Genomic DNA, 12240 nt, shown 5'->3' on the forward strand with positions numbered 1-12240 from the left:
GTTGCCTTTGCTGAAAGTGATTTGTGTATTGTATGATGTGTTTTTGGTCGGTCATATCCCAGATGGGGAGTTAATACAAGAGAACACATTTGACCCATCTTTTCATAATGCAATTTATTATGAAAACAGCACGGATTGCAGTACAAAAACCATATCGTTCTTCATTATGTCGTGCCGCAGTACAGCACTGAAGTAGTGCCACAATGAAACTGTTAAGCCGTACCATACACAGTGCACCACGTTGGTTGACTTCTCTGTTTGAAGCCTATGAGACAGCAGCTTATAACTTATGAATGACTGGTAACAACTGATTTAACAATGCCAAATGACTATCAACAGCAAGAATGTTATTGTGCCACAATGTTTATATCAGGGTTAACTATTAATTGCATAAATAATCCTAAACAGTGGTAGCCCAACCTTACAAACATTTACCATAGCAAGAGCCGTTTTTTGGCAATCAATTCATAGTAACGTTACAAATCTATTAATTTTCGCGCGACACCGCATTTCCAGTCAGAAATAATAACGAAAGTAACTTCTGTGCAAAGCACATGATATCAGTGTCACGACTACAGCAGTGCAGGCAACGATGGGTCGACGATAAAGCATTGACAGAATCAACAGCAATTGCAGCAACAGCAGCAGCACAGCATATCGTGTTTTGATATTAATAATCTACCATAAAAGCTGGCGATCACTATGTTGCGTATGTCCAACAGTCTACCAAAGCTTTTCTCACGGCCAGCACCAAGACAAAAAAAATCCACTAACAAACCACCCACTAATCCCCCAGCCGACACAGACACCGCGACGAGAATGGTCGGTTGGCGTCAGCTTTCGTGTGTTTTGAGGTATTCTTTAGATTTGGCTGTCTGATACTGCCAGGTGTTGCTGTCGTCACAAAACCATTCCATGACGCCATCAAGCAATGACGTAATGGGGCGCATTTTACAAACTTTGAAATTTTGCTACCTAGCATCGTTTTGAGCCTTGGAAGCTCACCAATAGTTACAAGTAAACTTTTCCGATCACATCTGATGCCTACCTCAACATCTTCCAATGTGGAACATTCCCTTTAATACGTTTTCTTGCTATGTCCCGGCGAAAGATGTTGTTGGAAATCATTTTAATATTGTTTGGCGTCGATCGTTGAAACCAGGTTTCGGTTATCGACGCATAGTCGATGTTACAAGGCTTCGGGCGTTGTAGGACGTGTACGGCTTCGGGAACAAAGAGTGTAAGTTGATTTGTGTGACTTATAATGTCTGTCACGGAAATCCCGGCTGATGCCACAAAGCAAGGTGCAGGTGCATCACTCCCCATTAGGCATGTTTGACACGGCTTGTGTTGCAGGTCATGGTCGGACGATTGCTGCTAGCGATTAGTGGTGTCTGTCGTCAGGTATTTCCAATTGCTTCATGAGATATTTATGCTGAGCTGGTGGTCGACGCCTTTAAAGGTTTCCTATGAACGAAGACTGCTAATAATTTTAGAACGTTTTGTTTTCATTTTCCAATAACGCGTCGTAGCAAAACAATGCAATTTGTTACGGACTGTATAACTTTAACATCGCTAAATAAAGCACTCCCACAATAACAGAAAACTAGGCCATAGTCGACCATATATATATATATATATATATATATATATATATATATTATATATATATATATATAAATTGTGTAGATAAAAGCATGCAGTATACAGGAAAAAACGAGAAAAACCTAAGTAAACACGGAACGGACCGCGAAGCTTTAAGTGTGGCTTACTTTGCAGGTGCACTAAACTGGACGTGATATCGTAGATTTCATCTTCTTTGGTTCTTTTTACCTGTAAAATTTTAGATAATTTCGAGCTCCTTTGCGTAATGTCCTACATGAACTTGAGCCCCAGAAGGCTGAGGGGGCCATACTCGCCGTAGGGGCTAGATTGCATGTGGGGGGGGGGGGGGGGGGGGGGGGGGTGGGACAGCGGCTTACTCAAAAGGATTGCAAAGCGACACCCGTGAACCAGCCTAAAAGTGTGTAGTTTCCTATTTATTTGGAAGGAGGGGACAGGATTGTGCCTCCCAACCGTGGGGATGCAGTTTTCTATTTACGTTATAACGTTAATCCATGTTTTCTATTTATTATAATTTTGGGGGTTCAGCCCCAAAAGCTAATTCTGAGGAACTGCACCCCTCCTGCCAGATGCGAACAAGTTGCGTCAGATCTGGAGAAAAACTTTTAAATTTCGGAGGCAGGCCCAGCTAGTAATTTTTTCCTTCACCCTTCCCCTTCTCCTTTCATTCCTAAATCCTACGCATTTTGCAAAACTGCCTCCCCTGTGGCCCTACATTTGCAGATAATATGGTTCTACAAGCACCTGAAACAACATCACTTTTGTTTTCGTGGTGTCATCGTACAAACCGTTGAGAGCTTCAGCGCCTTCATTATCTTGGCATGATCACTGCCAGTGCAGAACTCGTACTTCCTAACATGATCCCAATTATTTAGAGCAAACCCCCATACAAAAGTGGGTATCAACAGATGCAAACGATATTTTTGAACACCTCTAGCACCTTCATTTAGCTTTACATGCAATATGGTGACAACTAAAAGCGTTTTATTTCACGCCTGTCCGCCGATCAGTGTGCTAAGTCTGAGATGCAGAGCTCAATGTGAGAGTCCTACACCAGCGATACTCGGCCTCTTACATCAAAGCCGCTGTACCATTCAGTAGCAGAAAACCCAGGATGAATCTATGATACGTGTCGCTCCAATGACCCCGTTTCCCTTGAAGCTACAGCTCAGGTGTCCACAAACAACAATGCTAGATTGGCAGGGCCTTTTAACGCTATTACTTTAAAAACTGCCGTTTGGTTACGTCCTTCTAGCCAGTCAGCTTCTCACGACATGAGCTTTGAGTTTCGTCAATCTGGGATTATGTGTTGTAATATGGTCTTGTCCTCTTGAAATGTGTTTGCAGTTTTGCAATTTTTTCACCAAGTGGTTCGCAAAACCGTCAGATTTTGTCATCGATCATATCCGGTAAATCAGAAGTTTTCACCCCCCGGCTCTGTTTTCCACATGACGGTACTGCATGCAATTCCTAATGCAGCTTCACGGGCCGACACGATTCTCTCAAATCAATCAACACGTGAATAGCAGGCTGCGCCAACGCTAGCGGTTTCGCTGCCTGCAATGAGCTTCCGTGCAGGTCGTGGTGTGGTGGACGCTTCCGCGCAGGTCGTGGTGTGTGGTGACGCTTCCGCGCAGGTCGTGGTGTGGTGACGCTTTCGTGCAGGTCTGGTGTGGTGACGCTTCCGCGCAGGTCGTGGTGTTGTGACGCTTCCGTGCAGGTCGTGGTGTGGTGACGCTTCCGTGCAGGTCGTGGGTGTTGTGACGCTTCCGTGCAGGTCGTGGTGTTGTGACGCTTTCGTGCAGGGTCGCGGTGTGGGTGAACGCTTCCGTGCAGGTCATGGTGTGGTTGACGCTTCCGTGCAGGGTCGTGGTGGGGTGATGCTTCCGTGCAGGGCCGCGGTGGGGTGACGCTTCCGTGCAGGTCATGGTGTGGTGACGCTTCCGTGCAGGTCGTGGTGGGGTGACGCCTCCGTGCGGTCGTGGTATGGGTGACGCTTCCCGTGCAGGCCGTGGTATGGTGACGCTTCCGTGCAGGTCGTGGTGTTGTGACGCTTTCGTGCAGGTCGCGGTGTGGTGACGCTTCCGTGCAGGTCATGGTGTGGTGACGCTTCCGTGCAGGTCGTGGTGGGGGTGATGCTTCCGTGCAGGCCGCGGTGTGGTGACGCTTCCGTGCAGGTCATGGTTGGTGACGCTTCCGTGCAGTCGTGGTGGGGTGACGCCCCGTGCAGGTCGTGGTATGGTGACGCTTCCGTGCAGGCCGTGGTATGGTGACGCTTCCGTGCAGGTCGTGGTATGGTGACGCTTACCGTGTCACATGAATTATATCATTCAGGTTCACGTCATCCTCCGTCCCATCATTGACCATGACCAGACAAGACCGGCTGGACGAAAATGTTTCTCTGCCAGGGCAGGTGATATCGCCAGCGACGATCAGCCAACGTTGATTTCTGCATAGCTGACCAGGCTACTCCCTAGGAAGGTTGCCTGTCTCGAACACACTGCATTTCGCACACCATTGTTAACTACGGTCGTATGAACTAAGTGCCTGCATTTTAAGGCCTGTGTCGAACTACACTGTTGAACCTAACGCTCTGTGGCCTCCAAACTAAGCGAAAATTATAGCAAGGCACTTGTACAAGCTACCGTTTTTGTTTTGCTCGTGTTGTGCGGTTAGTGTTACCATCCCCATCTCTCAAATGAACATTCTCTGAAACTAATAACACAGCCGTTATTACATGCTGTTTTTACATCTGGTCAAAAACGTTTTATGTCTTAGTGGCCGAAAAGACGTAAGCGCGACCCAAAGATGAGCGAGTGGAGCCCCAGGAGATATAGAGGGAAACAATTGGGGCCAGCGATTGTGTGCGCAAAGTCTGTGGTAATAGGAGTAAATTGCAAACGTAAAGAATGCGATTGACGTAGGGTGAGAAGAGCCTTAATTAAAACTCCTGAACCCCTGCATCATGAATTCGCATGTTCAAAATGGCAGGACATCATTATGCCAGGAAAGGCTATTTAAAGAGTGTCATTAAGAGTATACGTTTTTATTAGGTGAAGTTGTCTTGTGGGTATATATATATATATATATATATATATATATATATATATATAATATATATAACATTGCACAGCTTTATGCTTCAAGGCGGTGCTAGTGATCACGAGTATCTCCTCATTTAGTGAAGATGCATTATTTTCAACACATCGCATAACATAATTGTTAAGTACATTTGCGAGACACATTCCGGTCATAAATAAGACAGTAGTAATAGTCTTGTTCCTCGTAGAAAAACGAGGAGAATGGAGATATAGATGCGTCGATGTTTTTGGTGGCATGCCTTTATCGAAAGGCGAATAGCAAAATTGTGTAATCGTTTTTGATAAGGACATGTTGTTGAAACATCAACGCATCTATATCTCCATTCTTCTGGTCCTTCTCTGGAGAATAAGGTTAGTACGATTGTCCACATCTCATAACACGTGAAGCATGCCGTGTGATCCGGAATGATGCTCTTCTCAACGCAATCTGTACTTATTGCTGTACATCTGTGTGCAAAGGATGAAACTCAAACAGCTTAACCACCAGCCCACACAAACTCCAAAAACAGTTCCCAATATACAATAAGCCACCTTGAATCTCATAGCTAGCTGCATAGGGCGTATGGATTTTGAGTGAAGGGCATGCAAATATAGACATGATAGATAAAGAAACTTTAAGAGGTAAGACTGTCATGCAAAACATTATGTGCACTCCAACTGATGATAGGCTTACCTTTCCCGATATGTTCGCCATCGTTGAGCAAGGCAATCAGTTCGAGGCAAGCAGCATCGCAGCACGCACTTCAAACTGTTCGACGTCCCCCGCCGCGCTCCTCCCAGCCCAAGCAACTCGGCGCCACACCGAGCGATAGCGGTCCAGGAAAGCTCGACGCGTAGCGGCGACTAGCACCGGCCGGAGACTGGGACGCGTGGCGCAGCCGGAGCACACGCGTCGCGTCGCCCGCTTCCACCTACACCTCCACCGCCGCCGCCGCCGCCGCAGCCGCCGCCCGTTTTCGGACCGTTCCGTGCGCAGCAGCTGAGCTGGCCGCCGACAAAAAGCAGCAACCCGCCCACCGAGCTGTCCGGCGGAGTGTTGCTCAAGCTGTCCGGCGGAGCGGTGCTCAAGCTGTCCGGCGGAGCGGTGCTCAAGCTGTCCGGGGAGGCGGTGCTTAAGCTGTCCGGCGGAGCGGTGCTCAAGCTGTCCGGCGGAGGGGTGCTCAAGCTGTCCGGGGAGCGGTTTTTAAGCTTGTCCGGCGAGGCGCTGCTCAAGCTGTTCGGGGAGCGGTGTGTAAGCTGTCCGGCGGAGCGCGGTGCTCAAGCTGTCCGGGGTGAGGCGCTCAAGCTGTCCTGGGGGCCGTACCCAAGCTGTTTGGGGGGCGGCACTTGAGCTGTCAGTGGAGCGGTGCTAACTTTGAAACGTGATAGACGAGAGCACATAGACCGGTATGACCCGAAGGATGCTGCTTTTAGGCCTTGTTTCCGATATACTGCAAAGACGGAGTGCTCGCGTTCTGAGGATGGAATCGAGCTGAGCTGGTAGTGAGGCATGTTGCAATTTTCAGAACTGTCATTGGCGGCAAGCAAACGCTGATACATCTCTACAACTTTTACCTGAAAGGAGACTTATCATGACAGATCCTATGTCTGTCAGAAGCAGTGCAGCGGGTTTCGAGTTTGGAGAGAAATTTTCCTTGGGGGCTCATGTATGGACAGTTTCACATTGAAGGCCCACTGGAGAATTCCGTTGGGAAATAATCTTCTACCTGGAAGACCCTGACAAAGCGGCACGCGCATAACACTTTGCGCGCACTGAACTCCGTGACGTGTTGCTGTTCGCGGTTTCTTTGCACCGGGCTTGAGAGTTTGTGCGGCAGTTAAATTCCGAAATATGTTGTGGAAGAGCTGCGACGCTTACGTAAATGACAATTTTATTAGAATTTACCAGATATCGCACTGTGTGTGTGCGCCCCCAAAACATTTTTAGGCAAGAAACCCCACCAGACCGCTCATTTAAAAATGATTGCGTAGTTATAAAAAGTATTGCCAAAGGCGTTCTCATACCCTAGCTGCGTAAGGCCACATGAACTTTAGAAGTACAGCGGTGTAATATTTACATAAGATGTTTATCTTTGGAATTAACAGTGAAGTAGGTAGCTTCGTACAGACAATCAATGGCTCGTCAGCTTAACAGTTTTAGGTGTTTCCTTCAAGGACGGAACAGCGCTGCATTCTTATCAGGCAACAAATAACGCAAAAATGCTAACTTTCTGAAATGCCATCGTTTTGCAAGTAACTTTAAGCACATGTTTGTATCCAGATAAGGTCATGGTCTATGCGCCAAAATCTGATTTCGGACTGGATGAACAACTGCAGTACAGTGATGCTCGTCCCATGGAATTCCCACGGACTCCAAGCGCATCGCAAAGCAAACGATTTCTAGTCTTCGTCTGTATGATTTCTAGAACGCTTGATGTGTGTGCTTCCCTGCTACTGTTAAGTTGCACGATCACTGTCACACTAACATAAGCAGCGCTGCCTTCAAAAGCAACCGTGCTGTCCCGAAAATGCGGTTGTCGACGCGTTGACATCTTGTAGACTGATCGACCTCGATATGGGTTTAAAGACACCTGCGCGATTGCCTATTGTTGCCTTCCCGCCATTTAACGCTGTCTCGCGCTCTGATGCAGCAGACCGTTATTGTGGGCACCTTCGTACTCCGCGCCACAACCGGAAACTTTCCGCGAGTCGAGAATGGCAGGTGTGGGCAGTGACTGTTGTGGCACAGGAGACGAAACACACCCGACATGGCAAATGCCTCGTGGCCTAAAAAAAAACAGACATGGCCAAGGGCCCTGAAATTGCTACCTTTCAACACGATCAGGGACTGGAACAACCATCGGCCCAACATGATCAGGAGCCTCGACAACGCTATAGGGTTCGGCTCAGACCACCGTTGTCAGTGCCATGGCACAGGCAGAAGCCTAGGACACGTTCAGGGGCTCTATACAGTCAGGAGGCCTGATACATCCACGTATTCAACGTGGCCAGGGGCTCTGAAACAGTTAAATCATTAAAGACCAACAGCCCGTCACGTTGAGAGGTCAGCAATGCCAGGCGTTCCGACACAGTTATGCCCCATGACGGTCAGGACCCAGCACAGTCAAAGACCCTGTCACAGCCACAGAACCCCAACATAATCAGGGCTTCGACACGTCGAAGGGTCCGACTCAACCGGGAAGACCTGTTCAGCGGCCCAAAACGACCCAGGCTCCGATACCGATACTGGTCATCAGTGTCACTGGTTCGCCTGACGCGGTCAGAGGCTCGAAATCATTGCCAATGGCCCAACATGGCCAATGGCCCAGCATGGACCCTCATGGCCACAGCATCAGCAGTGTCAGGGGCATCAATATGGACGGGGCCCAGACACGGTCAAAAGCCGCAACAGCGACATCGCCAAGGCCATGAATTTGCTGCGATCGGCGACTCCAACGACAAGACGTGTCACGCTTAGGGGCCTTCGACACGGCCAGGGACATAATAATTACGATACATGCGTTATCAGGGTCTACGACACAATGAGGAATACAGCAAAGCCATCGGCCTCATATTATCATATATCCAGATATCACTAAGTGTTAAATATGGTCATCGACGTCCGCAAGAATATCAACATAGTCAAGAGCGCTGAGCAGGTCATGGGCCCGATATCATCAAGGGTATCGACCTGTCATGGGCCCAATATCATCAAGGGTATGGACCTGTCGCGGGCCCGAACCACGAGCCCTGACGCTGCTTTTGAATAATACCTACTGCATAGACCAATTCACTTGGTGGATTTTCCGCTGATCAACGTCAGCATACACTCAGCTGACGAAAATTTGTGTTATGTGTCACTTGGTATGTGGGGACATTCAACATACAGGAACTTACCGTACCACAATCGGCTCCGCCCGCTGCCATGCTCCGAGTATGCATACTCCAAATCCCCGGATGATCATACCTTATTACATGGCCTTGCTCCAAATCAGGGGGCCATCATTACAGCTTGAGAGATTGGTCGGGCAGGCGAATCCCGAACGTTGGGCGGTGACGTCACAAAGTCTCACTGGCTTGAGCGGCGGCGTTGCATGGCAACGTCGACTGCCTCGCTCGGAAAGCAGTAGTCACGCAGAAATGCTGCGGTGGGTCTTTTCTATTATCGTGCAGCGTGGCATCAAGTTTGCAATGTTATGTGGCCTCGGTGCGCGCTATTATATCGCGGGCTGGAGAAATTAAAAGTGCTGTGAGAGCATTGGGCAAGAGTGAGCATCAAAGGCGGTTTTTTGGCAGCAAGATGCCATCCTGTGAGGCGGCCTCTTGTAAGAATGTTAAACAGCGCAATGGAGGCACGTCAGTTTTTTACATTTCTAAAAAAACACGATCCAACTGTCCTGAAAACATGAGTACACCGTTGCTCTTGGACTAACTATAAATGTGGAGGATGCGGTAATCTGATCCGATCATTTTCAAGATCAGGTCTGATCCTGGCCATCTGGTTAAGACTAGTCCCACACCCAATGTTAAACCATGCCTTCGACCAGGTACAGTTCCTTCCGTGCAACTGGACATCGCAGACACGCCGAGGTAAGTATGCGTGCGCTTAAAAGGAAAATTACGATCTATTTTATGCTGAAATCTTTCAACCCAATTCACAGTCCAATGCATGCACAATATATGCCCTCTGTGCAGTTTGTAGACTACAATACGAGATTCAAACGAGACTTTCCAACCGTAATCTTGTTTATAAAGTAGGGCCTGACTACCACACAAATGGCACAGCCATCTATGCCACTCGGGCGAAGGGGATGAGTGACAGGCGTAGCCAGGTTTGCGACGGGGGGAGGGCAAATTTGCACGAGCGAGTCCCAGCCCCATTGACAACACATGAATGCAATGTTGTCAATGCTGGGACTGGACAACTAACAAACCCCACAACCGCTAATAGGCACAGTACCTAGCGCATCAATAAGCTACCAATATTGGTATGTCCTGGTGCCTCAAACAGTTCTTTCAGCCGCGTGCCGCATGGGCGTAGGAACAGGGGGGGGGGGGGGGCAGGGGCATGTCCCCCCCACTTTTCAAGGTGGGGGGGGGGGGGGCAGCAATGTTAACTGCCGCCCCCGCACACACACACACACTTTTCAGATTAAGGTTGCATTTGGCTTGCTTTTGCACGCATTAAACGTGCATGCCAATTAACATAGTTCACCAGCCATCTCTCTTAAGATGCTTTATCTTTTTTTGTTCATTGGCCATTGCTTAGTATTAAACCGCACGGCATGGAGACTGCAACGCCGGGCGTCGAGGCTGTTATTGCTATGACTTGCGAGCACGCATGTTCAGCACCATATTACGTAGTTTTCTTATCAGTAATCAGCGCTGACAGGATCTTGGGCATTTTAAGACGAGCATAGGTTAGCCATGTTAACACAAGGAACCCCATTCAATCTCCAATCTACTGTCAGGGAGAACTCAATGCCTCTGAAGAACACAGAAGAACACGGAACTGGAACCCATGTGACAACTATCGGACAACCTGCGGTGATCAGGGATGTTGTCGCGTCAGTGAGGATTCCTGTGCTGATCCGGGGCTTACTGCGCGGGTCAGAAAACCTCCTGTGTCAGGGATGGGAATAATGTGATATGATATGTGATATGTGATATGTGATATACCCTGCTAATGGCCTCCGGATCGACCAGGAGATCCCGCCCCGTGCCACCAGAATGATAGCCAGAAGACACTTCACGATGGGACGAAATGGCCTTTCGGCCCTTGACCGGGATCGGTAATGTACCCTTGGCGTTCTACTCAAACGGCCCCTTGCCCGGAAGGAAATAGGGGTCTTATTATTGTTGAGTGTAGAGTGGGGGTCTCATTATTGTTGAATAGGTTGGGTCGAAATGAATTTAATAAATCAGCAAGGTCATGCCATGTTTGCCTGAGAACGTTCATTTTTTTCAGAATGGATTAGTGAAACAAATTACATTAAAAGGTTTAAACATGCCCGCCCGGAACCTCGAGGGCAAGGACAATGATGGCTTGGGCTACAGCTTCCGTGAAACCGAACCGCTTCAGCCACTGCAAGTGCCACCAGACGGCTGGCGCCGTATTAATCTGTCTTCTGGATATATAAATAGCTGCGAAAACACGAAAAATGGATATTTTGCCTTCACTCTTCCAGTTCAACCACCAGATTTCAGCCCCACTTCGCGGTGTTTTAAGGGCCAATCTGTTCTTTAATCCGTCTAAAAATTGCACTAGTGAAATATGCGCTCAGACTGCCTTCTAAATGTAAGATCTAATGTCATGAAGCGTCCAAGGATACTTTTTCAGAAGCGTGGTCATTTTTGTCCACCCTTTGGCCACAACTTAATATTAGCTACTAGGCCGACGCTGCGCGGCCTACGGAGACTGCAACGCCTGGGGTCGAGGCTTTGTGTTTCAAAAATTTTCGAGTGCGCACGCTCAAAATTACGCCACATAACTTGTCTTACTAATCGGTTAAAGCGTTTAAAGGTGATCACTTCAGAAGGGTCATCATTTTCGTCCACCGGTGGAACACGGCTAAATATTAGCTACGGGCTAACGCTCCGCGGATTTGGAGACTGCAACGCCTGGTGTTGAGGTTTTTGTTGCTAAGATTTGCGAGCGCGCATGTAAAAAAACACGTTACAGAAATTGTATCACTAATCGATTCTGACTGGATGGTGAACATTTTCAGGCAAACAAGGCCTGGCCATGTTAATACACATTGTTGACCACTCGATCTGCAGTCAACTTTTTCAACATCTTCAACAACAACATCTTCAACATCATCAACAACATCTTCAACATCTTCAAATTTGGATCAAACATATCGGTGTAAATCTCCCTTCGCGATGTCCTCAATGTCTGTAGAACCCAGATACAAATTTTGACAAAGGTTCTGAATTCTATCGGTTTAGAAAGTCAACTAACCATTGTAAATTAAGGTCGCCGGTGATTTATTTCATGCAGTCGTTCAACGCCTCAATTATGCAGATTATTGGCCTCAAATACAAACAGAATTGAGCTCACGGTAGCTCCTGGTTTCTGTTCTGGTTACAAGGCAAAATAGCACTAAAGCGAAGAAAACTGTGTCACTTGTTAACAAGCAAGCTATGACCAGGGATTTGGGGGGATCACCATAAGATGGACTTTCGTCAACCTTGTTTTCCCCCTTGGCAAGGCTCTGGCTACGCCCCTGCGTACATACAAAAGCACAACAAGTCGTATACGTTGCATGATGGGCAATGAAGTGTCCGCTGGGCCAATTCATTCCTAAGCCAGACAGCTTCCCGGAGGCTATTTTTCTGCGACGGTGTGGTGTGAGGGAAGATAGTTCGGAAAAGATACTGTTGCAGGTGTCCAATATGTGTTTCATACACCATGTAGTAGTAACGCTGGTCCAAAAGTATGCAACAAAGAAGCCATACAATTAGTTCGCAGCCAGTCATACGGGAGACATCCGGGCCAGGGCAGTGGCCACCGACGGTTGACAGGGAGCAGGGC

General features: G+C 48.0%; 1 protein-coding gene across 1 annotated transcript in view; it reads right to left on the reverse strand.

Annotated features, from left to right (window-relative positions):
* Nucleotides 1-5418, reverse strand: part of LOC119105593 (low-density lipoprotein receptor-related protein 1) — a gene marked incomplete at its 3' end in the record, with an annotated part of 30573 nt that extends 25155 nt beyond the window's left edge. The window contains exon 1 of the mRNA XM_037229053.1: nt 5398-5418. Within this exon, the coding sequence (XP_037084948.1) occupies nt 5398-5418 (21 nt within the window). The remainder of the gene's footprint in view (nt 1-5397) is intronic.
* Nucleotides 5419-12240: the final 6822 nt, after the last annotated feature.

Source organism: Pollicipes pollicipes, unplaced genomic scaffold (genome assembly GCF_011947565.3).
Source record: "Pollicipes pollicipes isolate AB1234 unplaced genomic scaffold, Ppol_2.1 Scaffold_6138;HRSCAF=7277_pilon_pilon_pilon, whole genome shotgun sequence".
Lineage (NCBI taxonomy): Eukaryota > Metazoa > Arthropoda > Thecostraca > Pollicipedomorpha > Pollicipedidae > Pollicipes > Pollicipes pollicipes.